At 44.9% G+C, this 27,345-nt stretch overlaps 1 protein-coding gene across 1 annotated transcript; it reads right to left on the bottom strand.

Moving 5' to 3' along the window:
- Positions 1 to 169: 169 nt before the first annotated feature.
- On the bottom strand, positions 170 to 26,635 carry LOC119564558 (pro-glucagon-like). Its single transcript, XM_037887222.2, has 7 exons — positions 26,524 to 26,635; positions 10,845 to 10,977; positions 5,811 to 5,899; positions 5,013 to 5,159; positions 4,553 to 4,684; positions 2,990 to 3,082; positions 170 to 928 (listed from the first exon to the last, which is right to left on the bottom strand). Exons 3-7 carry the CDS (start codon positions 5,882 to 5,884, stop codon positions 919 to 921), a joined length of 456 nt encoding a protein of 151 aa, XP_037743150.2. The 5' UTR covers positions 5,885 to 5,899; positions 10,845 to 10,977; positions 26,524 to 26,635; the 3' UTR covers positions 170 to 918.
- Positions 26,636 to 27,345: the final 710 nt, after the last annotated feature.

Here is a 27,345-nt window from a genome sequence, read left to right as displayed (position 1 = left end):
CCAAGTGTGGCTCTGTAGCACCTTTCTTGCCTCAGTTTCCCCACAAGTTAGGGCTTCCACGTTAGAATTACACCAGGATGATCCATGCTGATGCCCAACCTGGGTTTCTTTATTGGGAAAAAGTCACCTTCTCACTCGCACAGACAGGAGGTTTCACCTTGTTCTAAACCCCAAAGTCCGGACACAAAAGTAGTCTGTCCTTCTCCTTTCAATTTCTGCAGTTCAACAATTCCACTCCTCCTTGAACCATCTTAAATCAGTGCTTAGACATCCCACTGCCCCCTCACCAGGTGATCTCTCGTCAGGCTCTCACTCTGGAGACAAACTTCTTCTTTAAGCATTATCTGCACCCTGACACCTTCCCCCAGATGGTGCCTTTTCAGAGCTTTCTCTCTGGAGACGAGCTTCTCCTCTAGCACAGGACTCTGGGTGCCTCTTACTAGACTTACCTTCTTCCTTTTTCTCCTCCTTGTTTTTGTGAATCCTCCCTATATAAGGCCCAGGGGCCGTCCCTCAGACCCAATTCAGCAGAAGGTAACCAATCACTGGTACTCTGGAGCCCATTCACTCTTAAAGGGACCACTGGTAGGGTTGCCAATGTTGCTTGGATGTATTCCTGGAGGTTTCATCACATGGCATAATCTTTAATTCAAGATTAATCTTTACTTCCTGGAGACTCCAGGACAATCCTGGAGGGTTGGCAATCCTCCCAGTCACCCTGTCATATTTCCATTAATTAAAAAAAAAAAAATCTCAGTCTCATTTCAGCTTCAGACTACCTTCTTTATTGTTTACAGTAGCAAAGAGCACAATATGCACAGAGGGGGAATACTGAGCTAAGTGGCTACAAAATCCTTCTTCATTCTTAACACATCCGTTGTTAGAGTGCATAGACAGCTCCTCTGGAGAGTCCTGGGGCTACTGAGTCCTGGGAAAACAGATAATTGGGAGAAGGAATAATGTTATGTGTTGCTATATTCAAGCCTTTTGGAGTGGGGGGGCAGGAATAATTCTCTCTCTGAGCTGTGGGTTCGAATTCAGGAGGAGCCCATCATTCTAAACAGCGTTCCGTGCAACTTACCCTGCTGGGGTCTCCTAGATGGTATCTAGAAACAGGCCCAGATCTACATTTTCATTGAAATCAATGGAAGTTAGGAGCCTAAATAACTTTGTGGAGCTGGGCCCAAGCTTCTACTTGCTCTGGGTGGATATTACAAATCCTCTCCAGCTTTCTTTCTATGGCATTTCTAAGGTGCCCATCACCTCTGTATCTAAGCTTCTTACTTCTCATAAGAAGAGGCCTTTACCCTGTTGTTCTTGGCTGTTAAATACCCACCTACACACACTGTTGTGCAGAGCAGTGGGCACCAAGGCCCTGATCCAAAGTTCACTGAAGTCAATGAGAGTCTTTCCTTTCCCTAGGACTGCTCTAACTTACACAGGGAGCTGCAGGGACTCCCAGACCTTCCCAGAATTCATGACATGTCAAGGTGAAACACAGGAATTGCCAGGCTGGATCAGATCCAAAGTCTGACCAGTACAGTGGCCAGCAGCAGATGCTTCAGAGGAAGGTGCACGAACCCCACAGTAGGCAGATATGAGACAATCTGTCCCCCACCCTCCAGGTCTCATCCTGGTCTCTAAAAGAGATCGGCTTAAACCCTGATGCACAAGGCTTAATATCCCTTCTGAAAATTGTCATAATTAATTATGACAGTGGTGCATATTCTTGATATCCTTCTAAGTGTCCAATCCATCTTTGAATCTTCCTAAATTCCTGGCCTCAACACCTTCCTGTGGCAGTGAGTTCCACAGTTTAATCACACGTTGTGTGACAAAGTATTTCCTTTAAACAGTTTTTATTTCCCACCTTTTAGTTTAATCAAATGCCCCCTTGTTCTTGTGTTATGAGACTGTGAGAACAGAAATTCCTGATCTTCCTTCTGTAGACCGTTCCTTATTTTACATCCTTTTATCATGGCCCCCCTCTTACTATTCATTCATTGTGGATAGTTCTCTGAAAACACCCACTCAATGTGTAGCGGCCACCAAAAAAGCACACAGAATGTCAGGAATGATAATAAGACAATAAATATCATAATGGCACTATATAAATCCATGGAGCGCCCACATTTTAAATACTGAGTGCAATTCTGGGCAACCCATCTCAAAAAAGATACACCAGAATTAGAAAAGGTACAGAGAAGGAAAACAGAAATGATTAGGGGCATGGAACAACTTCCATATGAGAAAAGATTTAAAAGACTGGGATTTTTGGAAAAGAGACACTAAGGTGGGACATGACAGAGGTCTATAAAATCATGAATGTGGTGCAGAAATGAATAGGGAAGTGTTATTTACTTCCTCACATAACACAAGAACTGGAGTCACCCAATGAAATTAGTGGGCAGCGCATTTAAAACAAACAAAAGGACATACTTGTTCACACAATACACAGTTAGCTTGTGGAACTCCTTGCCAGGGGATGTTGTGAATGCCAAAAGTATAACTGGGTTCAAAAAAAGAATTAAATAAGTTCATGGAGGATAGGTCCACCAAAGGCTATTAGCTAAGGTGGTCAGGGCTGCAACCCTACGCTCTGGGTGTCCTACGCCTCTGACTGTCAGATGCCGGGACTGGACAACAGGGGGTGGATCACTTGATAATTGCCCTGGTCTGTTCATTGCCTCTGAAACCTCTGGCATTGGCCACTGTCAGAAGACAGGATACTGGGCTTGATGGGCCATTGGTGTGATCCAGTGTGGCTGTTCTCATGTATGTTATGTTATTATTAAGGTGGGATGAAGACATTATTCCTGGGCTGTGCCAGCGCAGCGAATGACCTGACCTGAACATTAGCTGAAGAAATCTAAAGTCTGTCACCAAAGCAGCCCGGCACCTCTATGCAGCTATTTGTACAGTGAGAGCGAGGGGGATGGGAACTGAAGAGAAGCATTCAAAAACAGGAATAGGAAGAACAGCCACTCACGTTGGTCTGCAGAGATCAGCAGACATCAGCCACGCCAATAGCTCCGGGCTCAGAACGTCTTTCAAGTGATCAGATTCTTTGGGAGCAGTAAGACTGCAATAAATGTAAATCAGAGGAACAGGGGTTTGATAAGAAGCCAGGAATACAAATCTCCCCCCATGACCGGCAGCTTTGTGTTTTCCTTCGCTTGCAAATATAGTCACTCGCTTTAGTGCTATTGGAAGATGTTTGATTGCCAGCCCTGGAGACTGGAGTCTTACACTGGACAGGTACAGGATGGGGCATTGGCAGAGCAAGCTTCCTTCTCCGCTTCAAAGTCTTGTCTTCACTAGAAAATTTGCTCAGGCAGTTCAGGTTGCCCAGAAGAGAGGTTTGAAGGTGAGAATTTTTGCAAAGGTAGCAGTGCCAATGTCAAAGAGAACTTGCTTTGCTGGACAGACTGGACAGTGATTCTCTTATCAGAGGGTAAAGCCAAGAGAATTTCAGTTGGGCCCAGATCAACCCCCTGGATCTGAATGGGAAAGTTTAGAGCCAGATTCAAATTTTGCAGCTCAGGGTCTTGTCTGAATTCACCTGCTGTCTGGCTCTAACTGTTCAAGGACTCCCCAGTCAGGGGCATGTGTTTCCCTCCTCTCTGCCTCTCTCAGTGCTCCCCATTATCCTTTACGAAATGTATCACTCCACGCTCTTTCCCTCTGAAAGCACAGCATGGCTTTCCCTCCGTCTTACCCCCCGTGTTGAGGAATCTCCCAAATAAACCTCTGCCTCCTGATCTGGACCAATCTAGGTAATCTGGACCTGATCTAGGTAATCCTGCATAAATCCAGGCTTGTCCCTCAAGATGCCACTTGGAGTCCTGGTTATTGCAGCAGGCAAGACAATCTCCCTTCGGTCATTTGCTCCTTAATAGAAGCCCCCAAGCTGCTGTCTGAGCATCCCAGCAAAGCCATAAGCAGTGACAGGCAGTTTAAATTAAAGGGTTTTTGGTCTTAATAACCAGGCTCTCTTGTGCAATATAAAAGCTTCAGTGAGGAAGGCAGAATGAAGAGGACATCTCAATGGCTGGGGGTGTTCCTGCTGACTAACCAGGAAGGAAACGTGAGTGACTTAACCCCCTTCCGACATGACAAGCCCTTCAGACAGTCATTAATGTGGCACTGATCGTCCGTCAGTTGAGCTCACTCCTCTTTGCGGTTCTAGGGTGCATGGTGACCAGTGTGTTTGTGGGTGTGGGGTATTCTACAAACTCTCTGACACCCCCACACCTGTTCCTAAACCTTCTGCCGTGCATAAAAGCGAGGGCCATGAATGGAATGAATTGACAGTTGCATTTGGAATTCACCAGGGATACACTTTGTTTTCCAGCAGAATTTGTTGTTGTGAGTCATGTTGTTACCAGCGTCCCAATTAAAGATCGGAAATGCCAAGTTTCAACTCTCTCTAATTCTTAGCAAAGCTTTATAATCTGAAAGTGTTCCTTCAAATCACTCAACCACTGGGGATCCCGTCCTGCAATGGGGATACTATTCCACAATCAAATAGCTCTCCAGTCACAGAACTCACCTCTGTTTTCTTTTGTTTTTTAGAAGCCAGACAAAGAAGTCCTGAGCCCCTTGGGAGGCCAGCTCCAAGCCTGGGCCACTGACAACTGACATTTGGGGTTCAGCTTCCCTCTTGGATGGATCGATGGCATTCCTGGAAAGGCAAAATTCAAAGAGGACTTCAGCTTGGGTTTCCACCAGAGTGTGGTAACATGCTTCCCTTCCTTGATTTCCGAGCCCCATCTCCCTCCCCATGCCATGTACCAGCAGCACAGCTGTCAAAGGAGGCAGCCTTAGATAGCAAAGGGGAGACTTGCTGTGCTGTGTCCCCCCCATGGAACAGAAGCATTTCCTGGGGTTCAAGCACCCACAACATTGCTGCTGTCATGCAAGAAACATATTCTGGGCTCTGCACTCTCCATACGCTTCCGTGTGGCCAACGACAGCCTGAAATTTGGACAACGGCAACACTAAAGACTCACTCGCTTTTCTTCTCTCTTCTGGCCAACAGCCACTCGACAAAGTTCTTCTTGAGCATGTTATCCATGGTCCGGCTGTAATCGCTGGCCAGGATGGCCTCAGAGTAACGTCGCTGTATGGCTCTGGTGCTGGGACTCTTTGGGTTGGCACTGAGAATGCAGGAGAGACACAGAGCGAATCATGGCTAGGCAGAGGGAAAACGTTGCAAAGGCCCCCCTGCTTCTAGCTCAAGGCAAATGCCCCATTTAATGACTGTGGTTAGTGACATTTCATTACCAGCTGCAATATCTCTAGTGCCATGACGAGGCTCCCCCAGTGCCTGCCCAACTTAGTGAAGTACACCGGGGCCGGATCCTCCTTTCCCACCTTTCCTTCCATCCCCCAGGATACAAGTAACTCCTGTTGATTTCAGTGGGAGTCACTTGTGTCCCACTGTGGGAGTGAGTTTACGGGGGGTGGGGGGGAGTCATATCATATGTCCATTTTGTATAATTGCCTGTGGTTTCACCAGCTTCAATACATGAGAGCCCTCCAAGCCTGTCACCCCTGAGGAATTAGCCATCCTAGTTTATTTCTAGCTCATTTGCATGTGAAGTTTGCAGCTGGGGACTCAGGAATTCTTGGCTCCCATCCCTGTGCTCAGGGCACTTGGCTGACAAATCTCCCTTATACCTGATCATCCGCTCTGCTCGCCTCTCTGCGCACTGAGATACACCACGTGAGATCTGGCTAAGGATCTGATCCAGTGCCCAGTGAAATCACTGGAGGGCTAAAGTGCACAGAAAATGTTTGTGGCTTACCTGAAGTCATTCTCCTCTGTCAGAACAAGGCTCAGAGAGACCATGAGCAGAGCAAGAACTTTCAAGGACACCATTTTCCTGGCTTGTTTCTATGAAGGAAGACGGAAAGTGTGGGCAATACAGATGACCAACAAGGCCAGACAACCAAGTGATCTACGAACAGGAAAGCAAGCTGAAGGAGATGTGTGTAATTTGCGTGTGTGACTGTAATGCATGAATCCTATCCCTATGCTTGGAACAGCCTCGTCTCTCCTGAACACAAAGTGACTTCTGCACACACCATACCCAAAGCCATTCCCTGCCACTTTACGGTTTTATATCGGAATCATCAATACATGGTAGATTGTAAATTCCTTGAGGCAAGGGCCTGGTCTACTCTTAAAATGTAGATTGGCTGAGCTACATTGCTAAGGAGTGTGAAATAGTCACACCTGTGAGCAACACAGCCATGCTGACCTAACCCCCCGGCGTAGACACGGCTCGGGCACCAGGTGAACCCTTCCATAGACCTAGCTACCACCCCTCGGGGAGGTGGAGTTCCTACAAGAACAGAAAAACCCATCCGTTGGTGTAGCCTGCATCTACACTACAGGGTTATAATGGCATAGCCCAGGTGCCGGAGTGCCCGTAGCATAGACAAACACAAAGACCCTATCTTCCTCCATGTTTGCAAAAGGGCTGCGTACCCCTATGCTGCTTTAGGGGCTGCTCCAAAGCCCAGTGAAATGGGTGGGACTTCAATAGCTTCAATAGCTTCAGATTAGGCCCTTACATAATAAATGGTAATAATATGGCATCCTGATAGGAAGATTATTCTATGTAACAGTTCTGCAGGATTTATGAGCCCAATCTAATTTCTATTTAAATGAATGGGCCTTTTTCCATTCAGTTGGGTAGGATTTTGACTAAAGATATAAGCCGAAGTCCGTTGCAGTTCATGGAGAGGCTCCTGTTGACTTGAAAGCACTTTGGATCAGTCCCCAAGAAGCTAGCGTCTTTGAGTTGTCACTAGTCCACGTGTTTTTTTCCAGATTTAAATTCAAAACGCATTGGGCATTTGACTGCTTTGAATTAACATCTCAGCTCTCCAAGTGCTTTTCAAAAATATCATCCTGTCTTTTCATTGTATTTATAGCAAAACACATTGAAAACATTTTGTTGTTCAGCATCTCACTCTCTTTTACAGATATTTTGGGAAATGCGCTGCAGTGCTGAGTTTTAATATTATTAACAACAATAAAAAAGATCATTATATATCAGCATTTAGGTGTCCAGTCCAGCAATCACTTTTATATGAGAGTAACTTTAGTCGCATAAATAAAGTTACTTATATTCTTAAATAGTTCCAAGATCAGTCCCTTACTTATGATTTTACAAAAATTGTGAAAATTTTAGATGCCGTTTCATGAATGACACCTTTTTCACTTCTGGAAAAACAGGACATTTAAAAATATTTGTGAAGCCCTTTTATTAAGTGAAAAGTAATCAGACGGATAGTGTTTAAATCAAAGGTATGGTGGTTAAATCAAATATATCAAAAATCAAATGAATCAAGATCACATCATAGTGGTTAAATCAAAGGGATAGTGTTTAAATCAAATGTATCAAGATCAAATGAATCAAGAATCTAATGTTTCATATTTAAATCAAATGTATCGCTAAACAACAACCCCTCAAATGCTTATATCTAAAACAATAGAAGACAAATGTTTACAGAATGTGCTAAAGAATTACAAAAAGAATCTACATGAAATGCAAAGTTGAATAGTATTTGATTGATTTTGAATTTTAAAAGGCATAAAGCTAAAATAACTGGTGTTGTTCCTTTTTGCAAATGCTTTTTGTTACATATATAAAAATAGTTAATCTGTGGAAGAACACTGTTTTACTTAAAAGGTAATTTTTGGTCAAGCTGGGCTAGGGGTAGAATTTTACCATGTATGAAAGAGAAGGAAAACGTGTAGTAAAACATTCCCAAATTATGTTAAATTTACCCGAGCCAGGAGAAAAAGGTTTAATCGGTTAAGAGATTTTATGAAACTCAGAGTTGAGTCAGCGCAGTAATGTGATGATGTTTTTAACGGTATTGCAGGATTGGGGTTCTGGTATGAAATTCTGAATCCAAATCCCTCCCACACTATCAGCCACTGCGTAAGGCATAAAAACGGCTCTGCCGGCCCCCTCGATCATACGGTTTGCCCGCATTGCTACCTTGTCATGTCACTATAACTTAACTTGTTTACAAGGCTAGGCTGTTGGCTTGTCCCTCCACTCCCAACCTGAAGGGCAAGTGGTCTGCTTTTCGTCTGGCCCCTACCCTTTGACCTGTCCAGCTTGGGTGGCCCTGCCAGGAGTTAAAACTCCCACCAACATACCTCCCTGGGTCACCGGAACACACAAGCCTTTCCACCGTGGCAAGATACTAGAGGAAGGATCTTCCCCACCCCCATCAGCCTCTATATGCTATTCCGATGGTATACAGGGGCCATAAGCAGCCTACAAGGAGCCAAAGGAGAATTCCGCCAGACCAAGCATTGCATTGCAAGCAAGCATGGGGACCAAGGGGATCCAGTGGATATAGTGTACATAGATTTTCAGAAAGCCTTTGACAAGGTCCCTCACCATAGGCTCTCATGCAAAGTAAGCTGCCATGGGATAAGAGGGAAGGTGCTCTCAAGGATTGGTAACTGGTTAAAAGGTAGGAAGCAAAGGGTCGGTATAAATGGTCAGTTTTCAGAATGGAGAGAGGTAAATAGTGGTGTCCCCCAGGGATCTATTCTGGGACCAGTCCTAGTCAACATATTCATAAATGATCTGGAAAAAAGGGTAAACAATGAGGTGGCAAAATTTCCAGATGACACAAAATTACTAAAGATAGTTAAGACCCAGGCAGACTGCAAAGAGCTACAAAAGGATCTCTCAAAACTGGCTGACTGGGCAACAAAATGGCAGATGAAATTTAATGTTGATAAATGCAAACTAATGCACACCGGAAAGCATAATCCCAACTATACATATAAAATGATGGGGTCTAAATTAGCTGTTACCACTCAAGAAAGAGATCTTGGAGTCATTGTGGATCGTTCTCTGAAAACATCCACTCAGTGTGCAGCGGCAGTCAGAAAAGTAAACAGAATGCTGGGAATAATTAAGAATGAGATAGATAATAGGACAGAAAATATCATGTTGCCTCTATATAAATCCATGGTACGCCCACATCTTGAATACTGTGTGCTGATGTGGTCGCCCCATCTCAAAAAATATATATTGTAATTGGAAAAGGTTCAGAAAAGGGCAACAAAAATGATTAGGGGTATGGAACGCCTTCCATATGAGGAGAGATTAATAAGACTGGGACTTTTCAGCTTGGAAGAGACAGCTAAGGGGAGATAAGATTGGGGTCTATAAAATCATGCCTAGTGTAGAGAAAGTAGATAAGGAAGTGTTGTGTACTGCTTCTTGTAACACAAGAACTAGGGGGTTACCAAATGAAATGAATAGGCAGCAGGTTTAAAACAAATAAAAGGAAATATTTCTTCACACAACGCACAGTCAACCTGTGGAACTCCTTGCCAGAGGATGTTGCGAAGCCCAAGACCATAACAGGGTTCAAAAAAGAACTAGATAAATTCATGGAGGCCAAGGTCCATCAATGGCTATTAGCCAGGAAGGGCAGGGATGGTGTCCCTAGCCTCTGTTTGGCAGAAGCTGGGAATGGTCCACAGGGGGTGGATCACTTGATGGTTACCTGTTCTGTTCATTCCCTCTGGGGCACCTGGCATTGGCCACTGTCAGAAGACAGGAGACTGGGCTAGATGGACCTTTGGTCTGACCCAGTAGGACCATTCTTATGTTCTTGGGGGCATGCTGGGAGAGGAGCCAGGAATGGGAGGTGGCAAGGTCGTACACAGGACAGTCCTTTAGAGCTATTCTGGCTAGCACCATAAGCCACAGGCAGCCCTGGCGAGGCTGCCATGATCTGATTCTAGAGCCACTCTTGGGCTGCCTGGATTGCACCAGTGGTTGTTTTGGCCCCAACAGCAGTTCAGAATTGGAAGGACACAAAAAGAGGCTTAAAGTCTCTTTTGCCTCACACACCCCTCCCCTCTTCTTTAGACCAGGCCTTCCATGCAGCGCCCCCACAGAGGCACAGAAGCTGACCCCAGATCTCTTGACAGCTGGCTTCTGCTCTAAAGAATTGATATTGTCCTGTGCAATGGTGTAAGTGCACCGTCTGATTCTCCTAGGGTGACCAGACAGCAAGTATGAAAAATAGGGACACTTTGTTTTTTCAGGGGTAGGGGGAGATAGTTGCCTATATAAGACAAAGCCCCTGGTCACCCAAGATTCTTCTCGTTTGTGCAGAATATTCTACCTCACTGCTGCCAAATTTACCAACAAGCCTGCAAGTTTTCTATCATTCCAGGAGATTTTTAACCACTAGTGTGCTACGGTTCTAAGGTCTATAAAATCATAAATAGCGTGGAAAAAGTGAATAGAGAAGTGTTAGTTACCCTTTCCCACAATACAAAAACCTGGGGTCACCTGATGAAATTAATAGGTAGCAGGTTTAATACGAACAAGAGGAAATACTTTTTCACACAACATGCAATTAACCTGTGGAACTCATTGCCATGGGATGTTGGGATGGCCAAAAGTATGTCTGGGTTCAAAAAAGAACTAGATAAGTGAATGGAACATAGATCCATCAATGGCTATTAGCTAAGATAATCAGGGATGCAGCACCATGCTTAAGGTGACCCTAAACCTCTCATTGCTGCGAGAGAAAGACAGGGGTGGATCACTCCAAAATTGTCCTGTTCTGTTCACTGTCCCTGAAGCTCTGTTACTGGCCACTGTCAGAGACAGGATAATAAGCTAGATGGACCATTGATCTGACCAGTAAGGCAGCTCTTACGTTCCTACTTTTTATACCTCCTTCTGCCTGAGAAAGTCAAAGCCCTTTGCTGCCATCACACTATTATTTTAGAGAAGAGATTACAAAAATAAAGAGATTGGATTTTAGCTTCTTACCTTCCTGGTCCTCCGATGTAGCACTTAGGACTCCAGCAGATTCAGGTCTCAACTTGGGACCTTCAGACCCTTTATATACACCCGGTGCGATGGACCAATTCTATTTCCATGAAATAAACAGGAAACCAGTCTGCTAATTAAAACAAATCAAAGCCACTTAGATCAGCTACATTAGGTCCATTGACCTACAGAGCAGGAAAATACCCTTTTAAAATATGTTTACATTAATGGCAATTAAGCATGGCTGTATCACAAAATTAAGAACTAGTGCACGTTATGGGCATGATAGATATGGCATAAACTGTGTTGGCCCAGAACTGAACCCCACATGGTGCCTCCTTTCAGATCCAGTTTCGTAGGGTCTGATAAAGTGGGGCAATGTTACTTAATTCCCCTCACTTCCTCTACCAAATGCAAATGGCCAGCTGTTACTCAATCCAGAGGCTGATTCTCTTTTCATTTACATTGGTATAAAGCAGGAGTCACTGCACTAAAGCCAGTGGCTCCAATTCTGTCTCCCCCACTATGGCCCCATTATGCTGCTCTGATAGAATCCCTGGGGAATTCACCTGGCATGGGAGGGTTCCCGCTCCAGCCTAGAGGTGCTGTAGGCTGCCTTACTCTGCCTTCCTGTGCAGCCCGGGGTACTGGGGTGTTCCCAGGGGTGAGAGGGATTGGATCAGAGGCATGGCAGGAGGGCTCTGGACAGCAGAGCCGCTCATAGGCAGTTATACATGGCCTCCATAACTTAGAGCAGCCCCTGGGGACACTGAGCTGGGCAGGCCCTTAACCATGCCAGAATTAAGGTAGCACAAAGGGGGCGGAGGGTAAAGCCACCTTTTCCCTCAGTCTCCAGTGCTGCATCAGCTTTGAGGTGCAGCACAGAATCTGACCCAATGGAGTTATATCAGTATAAAAGGGGTATATGTGAAAGGAACATAGGACGTGGGATGCTGGAACAATTTGTATAGTGGGGGTGCTGAGAGCCATTGAACCAAACTCTAAACCCTGTATATGATGGAACCCACTTCAAGCTGGGGGTGTGGCAGCCCCCCTAGCATGCCCAGTTTGAGCACCTATGCTGGAAGGGACCACTTGGGTCAGCGGGTCCAATCCCCTGTTATCCTCAGCGACCACATCATATAATTCCATTTGTAAATTTATCAAATGAGAACCATCCATGTCTTCATAGAATCATAGAAGTGGCAGGCTGGAAGGGACCTTGAGAAGTCATCCAATACAGCTCCCTGCACTGAGGCAGGACCAAGTAAACCTAGACCATTCCTGAAAGGTGTTTGTCCAGCCAGTTCTTAAAAACCTCCTGTGAATTCCACAACCTCCCTTGGAAGTCTTTTCCAGAGCTTCACTACCCCTATAGTTAGAAAGTTTTTCCTAACTTCTAACCTAAATCTCCCTTGCTGCACATTAAGCCCATTACTTCTCTTCCTACCTTCAGCAGACGTGGAGAACAATTGATCACTGTCCTCTTTGTAACAGCCCTTAACATATTTTTTCAACCTTTCCTCCTAAATCAGGTTTTCTAAACCTTTGATCATTTTTGTTGCTCTCCTCCGGACTCTCCCCAGTTTGTCCACATCTTTCCTAAAGTGCGGCACCCAGAACTGGACACAATACTCTAGCTGAGGCCTCACCGGTGCTGAGTAGAGCATGGGTTCTCAAGGTTTTTTTTCTGAGGCCAATGGCTATTAGCCAGGGTGGGCAAGAATGGGGTCCCTAGCCTCTGTTGTCAGAAGCTGGGAATGAGCGAGAGGGGATGGATCAGTGCTTCTCAACCTGTGGTCCACAGACCCCTGGGGGTCCTCAGACTATGTCTAAGATTTTCAAAGGGGTCCGCACCTCCAGTCCAAATTTCATAGGAGTCTGCAAATGAAAAAAGGTGAAGAATCACTGTACTAGATGACCTCTCTCAGTCCCTTTCAGCCCTACATTTCTATGGTTCTATAACAACGTGGCCTAGATGCAACTGTGTTGTAACTGGATTCCTTAACACAGTTGTAATTACAATGTAGACAAAGAACTAGATAAGTTCCTGGAGGATAGGTCCATCAATGGCTATTAGCCAGGATGGGCAGGGATGGCATCCCTAGCCTCTGTTTGCCAGAAGCTGGGAATGGACGACAGGGGTTGGATCACTGGATGGTTACCTGTTCTGTTCATTCCCTCTGGGGCACCTGGCACTGACCACTGTTGGAAGACAGGATACTGGCCTAGATGGACCTTTGGTCTGACCCAGTAGGGCCATTCTTATGAGCCTCCACCCCCCAACATGCTATAAAAACTCCATGGCCCACCTGTGCCACAATAACTATTTTCTACATATAAAAGCTAGGGCTGTCGTTAGAGGGTAGCAAGCAAGGCTATACTGGTATCAGACACTTTCACGGTGGTATAACTGCATCCAAATTGGGAGCTGCACTGGTATAACTACATTGGTAAAAATCATCCCGACTAATCAAAAATGTTATTCTGGTACAAGCATTTGCGTAGTGCAGACCTATGGAATGAAATAGTTAACAGCACTGATATTTAAATGATCTTTACTGGGTATTTGAGTACTTGGCTACCGAGCTAAAAATAGCAGCCATGGCTCCAAGGGCAGCAGGAGGGGATAGCCGCCCTGAGAACATACCTAGCGTTTAAGAAAAGATCATACTGAGGATGGCCAGTCTGTCCCGCGACTTGTTCCATGGTGGTTACGCTGCTATTTTTAGCATGTTAGCTCGATCACAGCTAGTGCGGGTATGTCTGCCTAAACTGGAACTTACACCTTTCAGCTCCAGTGCAGACAAATCCTGAGATGAATGGAGTGTTGCACACTTCTCAGAGCTGTTGTTCCAGGCTCTCTGCACACTCAGCAACACATCCATTACATTTGGATCATGTTTTCACGTTTTCTTAGCAACCATAACAGCTAGAGACGCAGGCCAGGTCTGCGCTCAAAAGTTAAGACGAACCAGCTATGTCACTCAGGGGTGTGAAAAATCCACACCTCCTGAGCAAGGTAGTTAAGCTGATGTAACCCCAAGGTAGACAGTGCTAGTTCAAGAGAAAAATCCTTCTGACAACCTAACTAGCACCTCTCAGGGAGGTGGATTAACTACGCTGACGGGAGAAGCCCTCCCGTCGCTGCAGTGAATGTCTACACTGAAGTGCTATAATGGAGCAGCTGCAGCCGTGCTGTTGTAGTGTTTCAAGTGCAGACAAGCTCTCAGATCTTGTCTACACTGTAAAGGGTTTGTTGGTAGTGCTGCGCCGGCTACCCTCTCCCCGCACCACGGAGATGCAGTTTATCCCAGCAACAGAATGCTTTTGTCCATACAGCTTACACCAATTCCATGAATGAAATAAGCTATCCTGACAGAAGGACATGGTGTCGGTATAACTGCATCTACACTCGGGCTTTTGCCGGTATAAAAATGTCCTTAAAAAAAAAATCACACCCCCGAAAGCAAAATCACTATCCTGGCAAAAGTTTCTAGTGAAGGCCTTCATTTTCCTTTTAAATGGAACAGATTCTGGAGTACGAGCCAGTAGCTTCAGAAAGGTGTTGGCACAGCATATAGGTGTGTACCAGCTATTTCAAAGCCTGGATAACCCCGTCCTTAACTAGGTGCATACAGATGGCCGGATCTGAAATGGAGAGATCATGACATGGTAACGATCGAAGCCATTTTGTTAAGCACGCTGCAGCAGGGTAAGAAACACCACCTCATTTTGCACTGCCCGTCTTCATATGTCTTATTAGAGCTCGTAAGCGCTACATCACACTACACCCTGGTTACAGCATGCCTGGCAATTTCATAGTGTACCACATGGTGCCTTGTAGTTGCCTCTTGGGCTAGTCAAACTTTGGAAATGGTTGAGACTGAGAAAAATCATTGTTCTCCACCATGAGACAGGAACCTTGGGTTCTCTTCCTGGGTCTGCCACCAACTTGATGTTTGAGCTTTCATAAGTCACTTTGCCTCTGCCTCAGTTTCCCCATCTGCCTTCATCAGAAGGGTGCTGAGATTTTATTCTTTAGCATTTGAGATCCTTAGGTAGAATGTGTGAGAAGAGGGGAAATTATTCATTAACCAAAAAGTAACGACTTTTAATCTGGCCTGGATTTGAACCAATGACCTATTATACCAGCCCCCCACCCCCACCCCAAGCTGCTACCTTAATGTCCTTGTACTAATGATGCAATATAAGAGTGCTAAATAGCTACAAATAGCCAATCTGCGCTCTGAGTGTGGATGCTAATCAATAAGATGGAATAGTATATCCCAAGCCCTTTATTATATGTATTCTGAATACTGAACTCCCAGCCAACTCTGATATCTTGTTTCTCCAAAGCGCAACACATTTGTTTTCCCTTCATTAAGTTCCTTTGTAGGATGTGAAGTTAATAGGGTGAAATAAAAATCCAGCAACATTAAATACTGACCGGCTGTTCCGAGTTAGGGTGATTTCAGTGCATTCACCTGGGAGCCACACTGAACTGTTGCATTGCTCTGAAATTAAAGAATGGAACCTGCGTAGCCTGCATTTAATTTTGTTTCCCAACTGTCCATGGTTTAATAATGCTAATGGCTGATCTTTGTGTACTAATTCAGGCCCCAGTTCAGGACAGTAGTGAAAGCACGAACTTACCGTTAACAAATCTATGGTACAGGACTGCCTGCCATTCTCAATATTTGGTATGCTCACACTCGGCACCTCTGTAGCACCTTTCAGCTGAGGATTTCAGAGCATCTGAAATAATTAATTAGCCAAACCCTGCAAAGTAGATACACAGGAAAGGAAGTACTGGAGGGGGACTCAGGGGGGGGGACCTTGGCTGAATTCCCTGCTTTGCCACAGACTCATTGTGATTCTGGGTAGTGGGCAAGTCACCCATCTTCACTGCATGGTTAACCCGGGCTCTTATCTGGGTTTTAGCCCAACCCCCTCTACCCTCCACACAGAAAACCCTCTGAGCTGGGTTTGGAGGTGCTTTAAGACTAGCTTCCCTGGCCAGGGGTATTAGTTACAACCCAGGCCCTGCTTTCACTTGGGCTGGAACCCGTCCTCTTTGCAGTTAGGACCCTGGCTAAATCACCGGCTGATAGTCCTCCCAAAGGACAAGTAAAGTTCCCCTGCAACTGGCACAGCAGCCTGGGAAAGACTCAGAGTGTCTCAGCACTCAGGAGCACAGGATCTGGGACACCCAGGGGTGAGTGCAGAAGCAAAGAGGGCACAGTGACACAGGTAAGGCTTTGCCCTGGGCGTGCTCAGATCTGGGCTTGGCTAACCCACCCAGGTATAAGGCAAATGCCTGGGTTAACTGTGCAGTGTCGGCATATCCTGGGGGCCGCTTTTTCAGAAGGGCTCAGCAAATGAGCCCCAGCTGGCTTGGGCAGCCTCCCACCACGGGAGTGGTCAAATGGCCTGTATTTTTGCCTGGCTGGCCACACTGAAAAGTTGTGTCTGGCCAGGCAAAAATACCGACCATTTTACCCCAAGAAGAGGTGTGTCTTACATGGCTTGTGCTTATAAGCATGATATCTCCTGCATTGTGATCCAGCCAGTCTGCCTCCTGGATAACAACAGCCAGAAAACCATCTTAGGCTGCCTACTGTAAAGTATCTTAGCTATCTGAGCAACCACTCTTTTACAAACAGATTCCGAGCACAGCTGAAACTCCTGCGTAGATGGGGCCAGCAACTCGTTTCCTTTGCCTGTCTACTGGCAAAATCTTCCGTGGCTTTGGCCTTCCCTGCACCTGGGGCAGCCGCAGCTTAAACCAGGGGCCAAAATGGCTCCCCCCCCGTTACCACTTTGCACGGTGTTGACAGCTATTTTCCCCATTGGCCTGGACCTCTGAGGTCACTCCTTATTGCCGCAGGGTGCGCCAGGCACTACGTTCAAACGGGTGTCCAGCTACATGGGGTGTTGAGCTCAGCTGGCCTTGTCCACCCTAGCGAGAAAACAGTACCAGCACTGCTCAATGGGCTACGGGCGTGGATGCCATCGCTGGCACCTGTTATCAAACGCAGCTCGCTTTTCTAGGACAGGTTTATGCTGGGCTACTTATTCCACAGTCCAAGCATGCCCCACACAGCTGAAATCAGAGTGCAAGCCCTTCGCTCACCCGCCTTGCCACCCAGCTTTGCCTGAACGTACCCCGTAGACATACATTGGAGAAACCACGCCCACCCCCTTAAACACCACACAGTCAAGCAAGCTTTCTCAAAGGCAGGTGGGGATCGATCTGCTTTGTGGAAATGACTCGACCATGATCTCATCCCAGCCTACACCCACTTCAGATCAGAGCTCCTCCCTAGCCATTTTACCATTCATTTAATCTCTTCTCCTCATCACCCCATCCAAGGGTGGATTAAGGCAAGTTATTTGTTGTAACACTCCTGGGGACACATGGAGGCTCACTGGTGCTGGTTTCAAGGCTTGAGTGAGTGGTGGGCTCAGGTGACCTCGGGTCTCATGATGGCAACCTAGAGGTGGTGCTTCCCATAAGAGGGAGCTGGTCTGAATGGAGAAGAGAGGCCCAGAGTCAGGGAAGGGGCTGTCTGAACTAGCCAGGCAAAAGACCTGGTAGGAAGCATCTGCAGAAGTGTGAATGGGAGAGTGAGGCTTTAACAACTAGGCACCAGGAGCCGGGTTTCAGGCAGCAACTGTTCAGATTCATGTTGAGACAAGTTGATGCTGACTGCAGTGATGGTGGATAATAAATCAGGTGTGAAGGAAGGGTGTTACTTGACTTGTGTGCAGTTACGGGGGACCAGAAGCTTCCTCTGTGACATTTGAACACTTGGGTTTCCAAGCCGCATAGTCCAAGAGGGATGAGTCAGAGATGGTGTAGCTCACAGCTGATGCTGCCATGGAAATGCCCCCTGGAGTGGCCTGGCCTATCACTCTTGAGAGAAGGATCAAAGATGCGAGAGCAGAGGGTGTACTCAAGAATCCATGATGGGTTTTCAGAAGGAGAGTCCCCCCTAAAGGGAGGAAGTGTCTGTCTAGGGGAGTGGAGAGGAAGTCTTACTGGGGAGCCATTAGCTTTTATGCATCCCCAGTGAACCCATAAACCCTAATTCACAGCTGCTCTCACAGCATTTATATTATTACAGACATTCCACTCTGCCCTGTAGCCTAACCCCAGATCTGCCATTGCTGGTACCGACGTGATCAGAGCCACGCCCCCCCCCGCCCCCCCGATCCATGGCCACCGCACAAAAGTAGCAACGTTGCGCCAGACACAGCCTCGCAAGTATCCACATAAGAAATCATACAACGAAGGCAAGTGTCTCCAAGCACCCTGCCCTGAAGGAGCGTACACTCAGATAGAGGCACAGAAATGCGGGGCCATCTTCTCGACAAGCAGCCTGGAGAGCACTGGTATCATTTAATTATTGCCTTATACAGCATCAGATTTCAGAACATTCCCGCTCAGTTTATAACTCCCGAGGAGGACAAGTGGCAAATGAATGGCTGCTGAACTGCACTTTCACAAACACCCCTATAAAGTAAAAAGAACAAGGAGTGGCACCTTAGAGACTAACAAATTTATTTGGGCATAAGCTTTCATGGGCTAAACCCGACTTCATCAGGTGCATGGAGTGGAAAATACAGTAGGAAGATATAGATATAGATATACACACACACACAGAGAACATGAAAAGATGGGGGTTGCTTTACCAACTCTAATGAGACAAATCAATTAAAGCGGGCTATTATCAGCAGGAGGAAAAATCACTTTTGTAGTGGTAATCAGGGTGGCCCATTTCAAACAGTTGACAAGAAGGTGTGAGTAACAGTAGGGGGGAAAATTAGCATGGGGAAATAGTCATCCGATGAAGTGAGCTGTAGCTCACGAAAGCTCATGCTCAAATAAATTGGTTAGTCTCTAAGGTGCCACAAGTACTCCTTTTCTTTTTTCATTTGTGTAATGACCCATCCACTCCCAGTCTTTAGTCAGGCCTAATTTGATGGTGTCCAGTTTACAAATTAATTCCAGTTCTGCAGTTTCTCTTTGGGGTCTGTTTTTGAAGTTTTTTTGTTGAAGAATTACCACTTTTAGGTCTGTAATCGAGTGACCAGAGAGATTGAAGTGTTCTCCGACTAGTTTTTGAATGTTATAATTCTTGACGTCTGATTTGTGTCCATTTATTCTTTTGCGTAGAGACTGTCCAGCTTGGCAAATGTACATGGCAGAGGGGCATTGCTGGCACATGATGGCATGTATCACATGCAAGACCCTATAAAGTAATTGATGACAATGGAATGATGCCAGGGATTAACGTGGCCCAATATTTGGAAAGTAGCTGATTATGAAAAGCAACAAGTAAATGCAAAAAGTTACTTATATTAACAATTTAAAGGAAACAATAGGTTAAGCAAATGGATCCTCCCTAGGACACAGTTAGGAGGGGTTAAAATATCAGCTGTACATATGGGAGAAAATATTACCAGCTTCTAAAGGATTATACAGGCCATTCAAATAAAAGCGAGGGCAGTCAGGTGTTGAGAACCCAGACACGAAGGAGTAAGATCAAATGGGTAGAAAGAATACTGGATGGGAGCCAGAATTCATGAGACATTAACTCGCTGTGCGCCCCCAGCACAATGGGGTCCCATGATGGGGCTCCCAGGAATTACCTCAATACCAAAAATAATGAGGGGTTTAGGAAGGGGATTTCCCTCACCTAACCTGGAACTAGTGGGGAACTATCATGCTGGGAGGTAAAGGTTTCTTCTGCACCGTCTTGCCCATGCCTGTGATAACTGACCACAGTGCGCGCGTCCAAGCTAACCACGAAACCCCCTGGGTTGCTGTCCGAGTGACTGAATAACAGAGTTTCCTCCCGGTGGTCTTATTTAGATAGCTGCACTAGCTGTTGTCAAGGCAGCTGTTCAGTGCAGCACGGGTGAAACACACATTCCCATTTCACACTTGAGAAAATCGGAGCCTTTCCTTCAAACATGACCAACGGCACCCAACGTCCAGCCCTACCGCGTGTCAGTCACTGCTGAGTGGGGCTCCATTCAGTGAGTTTGCTGAGGAGGAGACAAGTTTGAAGTCTTACATCGTCACTGGGGGTGGTGGGAAGGAAAATCCTCACATTCGACAAGAAAAGAGAGAGGAAGAGTGTAAGCCTGGGATTCTTAAAGAAGTTTGAGGGAGTTAGGTGCCCCGCTGAATGGTAGCAGCATCTAAATCCCTAAGGCCCCTTTGAAAGGCCCAGGGTAAAGATCATAGAATATCAGGGTTGGAAGGGACCTCAGGAGGTCATCTAGTCCAACCCCCTGCTCAAAGCAGGACCAATCCCCAATTTTTGCCCCACATCCCTAAATGACCCCGTCAAGGATTGAACTCACAACCCTAGGTTTAGCAGGCCAATGCTCAAACCACTGACCTATTCCTCCCTGCCAAAAGCAACATAGCATGTGATTGTTGTAGACAGAAGGGCAGGGGTCTGTCCGCTGCACAGTGTGGTGATCGATCTGGGCAGAGAGTTTCCGTTGACAGCGTCCGATGTGGCTCATCTTCTTTCCTCATTAACGTGGCTGGCAGCAGGAAGAGGGAGCAGACCTGTCTTTAGCCTGGCTGATACCACATTTCTGCTGGTCGCTTCGGTGGCCCAGGCCCTGCCATCTCTCTCGCCTTCATTGGAACATGGGATGTTGGGCCAGAGCTGGTGAAACAGCCGCGGAGTTAGTGCATTGTCCTGCGGCAATTTAATACGTCCAGCTGTCTTCAGCTGGGGTTTACACCTCTGATGGATAATGCACTGAAATACACGGTTGCATTGCTGGGAATCGGCAGGATTCACAACCCTCCCAGGCAATAACCCCTGCTGGGAACTGCCCTCCGGCTTCTTGATCCTTCCTCCCTTTTCTCAGGTGAGCCTGCAGAACAAAGGCCCGGCTAAGAGCACGCTCTTGCTATGCACCCTTTGAAGCTCAGAGAGAGCAGCGGATCCATCTCCTCCTTCCTGGTTTCCACGGCAATAAGAAGGTAGCCCTCCTTGCCAACAGCGCGCAGGCCCTGTCTACACTAGGCAAAAAGATGTTGCCAAAAGCCCAGCGCTTCAGTTGCCTTGTGCTGGAAACTCCTTTGCAATGCCTCACATCCACACAGAGCCCTCTCAGGGGCAGGCATCTCACCAGCATCAGTCGGACCATTTCGCTCTGGTCTCGCTCAACCGGTGCAACCTGTGTTGGTTTCTCTGCAGCATACACAGGAAGCCGTGAGAGCCGCAGCTGCCCCAGTTCTCCATGTTCCCCATAACCCTATCCACAATGCAGTGCTTCATGCCTGGAGGAGACTCAAATTCCCCTCGTCTCAGTAGCAAAGCTGACTTATGGGAAATGGGTTTTCTGAGCCCCAGAATGCACTGGGACAAGCGCAGCTGTGGGGGATACACCCAATGGTTTTATCAGAAACAACACGGCACTGAAGCACCGCATGGGCAAGTGAAACGAGCATCTTATGCTTTCAGTACCTTTGCAATGGGCTTCCTTGCTTTGTGTGGACCCATCCGTTGTGTCAGAATAGACCATGCGGATGCCTCTTGCTAACTTCCCAACTGCTTGATTATCCCCGATTCCCCACCGCCTCGAAATCCACACACAGGGGGGCCCCGCCACAGGTTGATCTTACCCTTTCCTCATGGGGTTAACCACCTCTTAACTATCATCCTTCCATGGGTTCAGGGATCGACACATGGGGGCTAATCGAGCCTGCTGTGAAGGCAATGGAAAGATTCCCATTGACTTAGGTGGATGCTGGATCCAGGCTGTGGGGAGTAGATGGGTGGGGATGGAATCTGGCTGTGTGCTCCAACCAATGCTGCCTTCACCCAAAGAATCTCAGTTCTGTTCAGTGCCAGACAGATTTCAGTTACATACTTTCCATGAGAAAACGACTTTATGCTGTGGGGTGAGCCCACATTCCTGGTCATGTCAAAGTATGACCAATCCCATTTACAATGCACCCGTGGCCTGTAGTAACTAGTTGCTCCACTTCAGACCTGGTTGCATCCTTAGCTCAGCCTTGCTGTTTGTAAAGGAGAAGGGATTGGAGGCATCAGAATCTCAGGGTCCAGTTTTCTCCCCCTGCCTAAGACACAAGTAAACTTGGAAGTCAGTGGGTCCAGTCAGTTAATTTGCAGAGGAATAAACCCTGGTGCAGGTTTTCCTTCCCACACTTCCTCCTGTGTCTCGGCAGCTGCATTGTCTAGTGTCACTCTCTGTGTCAGCCCCTGCGTAGATGTGACCCAAACCCCTTCAGTGGAGTGCTGTCCGTCCCCCTTAGTAAAGCTGATCAATCTGCTACAGCCTTGGCTAACAAAGGTGAATCTTTTAGATCAGGCACCAGAGGGTTATGCTTTAAGATCCAGAGCTCACAGGTTCGATCCCACCAAGGAGTGGGGCATTACACATCTCCTGCCAATACAGTTCCAGATCCCTGTGGTGGTATTTGCCAGCCTCAGCATCCAAAGCCTGACACCTGCCTTTAAAATCACCCCCCCTCCCCCAAGAATCAAACTTATCTGAATTCAGAATCAAGTAAGATTCAGATCATGCTCACGGGGAATCTTACAACTGAAGAACACTGCTTCACCCTCTGTGCTGGATATTAAATTGCATTTCTGCCCCGGCTTGCTGTGCTCTCAGATGGCCAATGACACAGTTTTCGTTACAGAGGTGAGACACCTGATATGCTGTTAAGCAGTGACATTCCCTGTTAATTGCAAATAAGCCCTAGAATCTGTTTCCAGAGGTTGGTCTTGACCAACTATACTCACCTGTGTGGCTGCTCCAGATCCTTCCTTGCTGAAAATTCAACCACAATCAAGATATTTGGACAAATCCAAAAAACTGGAGTACAACGCAGAAAAGGAGAAAGGCTTCCTTATACTCCCCCATCAGTCTGTCTGTATCCAGCTCTTAGATTGCAAGCTCTCTGGAGCAGAGGGCATCTTTTTGTTCTGTGTTTGTACAGCCCCTAGCACAATGGGGTCCTGATCCATGATGAGGGCTGATGGGCTCTATCGTGATACAAAGAAAGAAAGAAAGAAAAAAAAGGCATGTTTTTACATCAAGCTAGCTACCTTAATGTAAAATCCTTAGTGGAGACAAAACCCTGTTGTTTTTATTTCAGTGTGTCTAGATGATGATGAAGTATACCCCAGATGGTGGGATAGGGTTCACCTGGACTAGCGCCATCAAGGTAAAATCTACCTGTGTCTTGTCTCCATTAAGAGTTTGTTTATTATTTTCCCTATGGAAAAAGGCTTTCTATTTCTTGCAGCGAAGACCTAGCTAGAAGGAAACAGCCAAGTGAGCTGGAGAGATTAGAACAGTGGAAGCTTCAAGTAAGGAGGGGAAAGAATCAGTCCTGATGAAGTGTATTCATGGCAGGGGTAGGAAATTAACAGCACAGTTACACCAGGAAGGAGTTGGGACCAAGCAGCCACTGCAGTAAAGTGAGTTTACTGCTGTCTTAACATCACTTTTTCTTTGGGCAAGTATTACTGTTGCAACAAGACAGGTGTGTAGGGCTGGTCCAGGAGAGATCTCTAATTTATTAAGTGATCCACAATATAAACCAGTGCTTGAGGGTCCCATGCCATGAGAGGCAATGATTTTGTGCATGATTTAATTAGCTTTAGACAAAAGTCAAATGGCATTAGGCAGCAAGCAACTCATTTCTCTGTGTTACAGAGACTTTACAAAGGTAAGCGGGGGGGGGGGGACATTTGATGATAGAGATCTCTCCATTCAGTAGAGGATTTGAATTATGACTTGAAAATACAGGGCCAGGTTCTGAATTCGTTTAGTAGTGTAAATTTGGAACAGGGGCATTAGCTTCTGAATGAGCGAGGTCAGAACCTAATCTCACAGATCATACGTTTCCCTTTTAAAAAGCAAACTCCATCAGGATCTGATAGAGATACACTGTGAGGACAACACTGAATTTGTGTTTTGTAACCACTGAGGGGGATTTGAGGTTTAAAGAGATCACCTCCTCCTTGAGGTAAGGTCAGTGGGAGTTCAGCAGGGGCAGAATTCATCCTCCTAAATGCTTTATGTACTGAGTAAATTTTGTTTATTCACTGTATCAAACCCCACTCTTTACATCACTCATTCAAGCCATGAAGGGGAGGGAGGGGAAGCCCCTAGCATTTTTTTCACATCAGCTGTTAGGGAGGAGGTGGAGGGGAGAGATAGAGAGAGACCATAACTTGTAGGTTAGAAAATTCTGCTGTAAAAAATAGTAACCTGTTAATCTGGTGAAAAATTATAGGGAATATGGTATCTTTCACAGTAGCCCTTGAAATACAGTTACAGGTCTTTCCCCAACCTGCTCAAGACTCCAAATTTAAAGTTTTCTCCTAAAGCAAAGAAGGAGGGGGCTTGCAAAACCAAAATGGAACAAAAGCATTTTCATGATACATGTAAATGAAAATGGTGTTTTGTTTTGTTTAAATGACAACCTTTCTTTGGAAGTTTGTAAACCCAAACACAGCATCACATTGCTTTAGTCCTGGAGAGCCAGAAGCTGAAACTGCCTAGAGACAAACCTGAAACTGACCAGTGGAGACTGAATCAAATGCAAAAACAGTAACCAAAAGCGATGGAGAGAAATATAGATTTTCAAAACCTCCATCTTTAAGGTTTAACAATTCAAGTTGGTGTTAGTAACAAAGGTAAGAGAACTTTTTCAGATGTGATTTGGTTTTTGAGCCAAAGCCCCTTTCAGTGTTTGCTTTGTTTTTGACTGAAGCACCTACAAGGTTATGAAATGTTCAGATCCCCAGGGAAGCTGCAACTGTAACCATTTTCATCTGAAACACTCGTTCTCTTTGAGGCAGACCTGTTTCCATGTTTAAATCTCACATATATTCCTGATTTAAGTGTCCTTTCACAGAAGGAAAGTATATTTCTGATCTTTTGTCCTGAATTGCAGATCCTCTTTTACCTCTGTGTTTTGACAAAAAGTTACTTAAATTAGCAGATTTTAGTTAATGTTCAGCAACTCAGAAGATATTCATAGGCTAATTCAGACCTTCATCTGGTGTATAAGCAAATTGCTAATTTAATACTGAGTTGGATTTCAAACAAATCTGTCAGAACTAGCTATCACCAACTGAATTTTCTGAGAGGAGAGTTTCTTTTCCCTCTCATGAATATTTTCTAAACAAACTAAACAAAATATAGTTGAAATTGTGATTCCACTTACAGTAAAATGAAATACTTCACAATTATAGCCATCCTTATTTCTTTTGTCTTGAGTTCTCACTTATATATTCTACAGTCTCTTGCTTTATGTTCAGATCCAGCCAAAGATTGTTATATAATTGAAATGGTTAATTACAATTAAATGAAAAATAAAACCACAATTTCTTCTTGCTTTATATACTGTGTATTTTATTTAAAGCTCTCAGCATGCATTTGTTTGGCAACTAGTAATGATACACTTTCAAACTGATACTAATTTAGACTTTTCAAAGTTCCAAGTTTTTCTTTAAACTAAAATGCAACGTTGTATAAATAAGCTTTTGTAACTGCACAAGCAATTAGAGAAATAAATTCATGAAAGGTTCAAACGAGAATTTGTAGAGAACTATTTGCATTTAACTTGTTCTTGTTTGCTACTAATGTACCAAAAAGATTTCTGAAACAGATAATTTATTGGTGTTAATCTGAAACAGAAAACAATAGACTTTAAGTGTGCCTTTTCATAGCAATCCCACATTTCAATGAAATGTCATGCACATCCCCCCCCCCCCAAAACACTTGCAACATTCCATGCCAAGAAACTTTCCTAAACATCTAAGGAAAAATCATTGTTATACTTGCAGACAAATTTTTAAAACCCAGTAAGAACACTTTTTTTGCCTGAGCAAAAAATGCCAGAATAAAAAGAAAACAAATGCTAAAATCAGACTGTATTTATGAAGTCAAAAGCCTTAAGCTGATGTTTAAAAAACAAAAAGTACAGAAGCTTCTATTCTACATAGTGCCTCAACCATACACAAAAATGCAACTGTCTGAAGTGACTTTAAAAAGAAATACAAACATGTTTAGGGAAATATTTAAGAAAAACTACACATTTATAAAACTGGCAGTGTTCTTAAACTGCAGGAAAACTGTTGTTTAAGCCATTCATTTTATAAAGCCTTCCTTACTGGGTTTTTTATTGCAATTAGTAAGAACATTTAAATTTCCATGAGAAATTTTGTGTCTCTTAGTAGATTGGTTTACCAAAAGTATATTTTCTCCCACATTCAGCTGAGACATGGAAGTTCAACATTGTATGACAGTCTCCCCACACCATCTTCTTGAAGTGAATGAATGCAAGCCTATTTTCCCTAAGTAGATCAATGATTTAGCCTTCTCTTCTGTTTGCATTCCCTAAATACCTTGCATCTGGAATGCTCCACCAAGGGGAAGTCCTTTGATATTCTTTCTTGTTTCAGATCTAAATTAAAGACTTCCCTCTTTGTTTGGATTGTTTTTAGGAGAGGCTCCCTTGATTTCGTTAATTTTAGAGGGTAATGTTCCATGGGGTCTGTCCTCTGGAAATTAATAAACTACAACAAAAGCATTTTGGTCAAGTTTTGAAAAAGATCTGAACTAAGTAGTGGTCAAAACAACTCATTTATTTTACCTGGCTGCATTTATCTCAGCCACATTTCAATGTGAGTTTGAAGAGTTTTCAGATCAGTTGCAAAGAAGAAGTTTTGAAGGGCTTATTCTCTGCACTAGTAAGTTTCTTTACAAATTTCACTGCTCTGTTCTTTTCACCTGTAAATTTCAAGCTTGAATTACAAACTGAATGCATTAATAACATGCATATGGCCACAGCAGTGCCCCTGTAAAGAGTGAATTTAGTTTGGGTCTTTTAAAAGAGCCAATAAGCAATGCCCCTGGAAGGGAGGAAACACACTTTATCCTACAGAGGAGCAGTGTGCCCATTTTAAAAAGAGGGGATCTCGGTATAACAAACTGATTTAGATGCAGTGAAGGTTTTTAAAAGAGTCTAAGACAAAAAGTAATTCACAAGTCATTTTTTATGAAACTCCTAGATATCTGTGGCATATAATTGACACATTCGGTTGGGTATAGGAGTAAATTACCTGCACTAGATAACAACTTCATGTCTTGGAGTGATTTAAAGTTTGTTTACTACTAACCTTTGCATGCAAACCCTCATCAAAGCAATCTTTAATATATAAATACTATTTAAAAAACTAAGAAACCAAATAATTTAAAGATGGAAATGTATTTATAGAGAATAACCACATTAAGTAACTCATATTAGTAGGGCATGTATCATTCAATTTGTGTCCAAAAAACCCTCCAAAACCAAAGTAAGCAGTTTAAAAAAATGGTTACCAAAAGAAAAGAAAATGTATGTAAAGTATTTTTATATACCAAAGTTTCTGGGCGATTATCAATGCAGACACAATAGATATAATGCAGATAATAA

Source organism: Chelonia mydas, chromosome 27 (genome assembly GCF_015237465.2).
Source record: "Chelonia mydas isolate rCheMyd1 chromosome 27, rCheMyd1.pri.v2, whole genome shotgun sequence".
NCBI lineage: Eukaryota > Metazoa > Chordata > Testudines > Cheloniidae > Chelonia > Chelonia mydas.
This window is presented reverse-complemented; position numbering and strand designations above follow the sequence as displayed.

Excerpts from the sequence above, each read along its gene's own strand:
- LOC119564558 (XM_037887222.2), bottom strand. The coding sequence starts at position 5,884 with ATGGTGTCCTTGAAAGTTCTTGCTCTGCTCATGGTCTCTCTGAGCCTT. Across the intron at positions 4,685-5,012 it reads AGAAGAGAGAAGAAAAGCGA|GAATGCCATCGATCCATCCA; the intron begins GTGAGTCTTTAG and ends TTGCCTTTCCAG. Across the intron at positions 3,083-4,552 it reads AAAAACAAAAGAAAACAGAG|TCTTACTGCTCCCAAAGAAT; the intron begins GTGAGTTCTGTG and ends CATTTATTGCAG.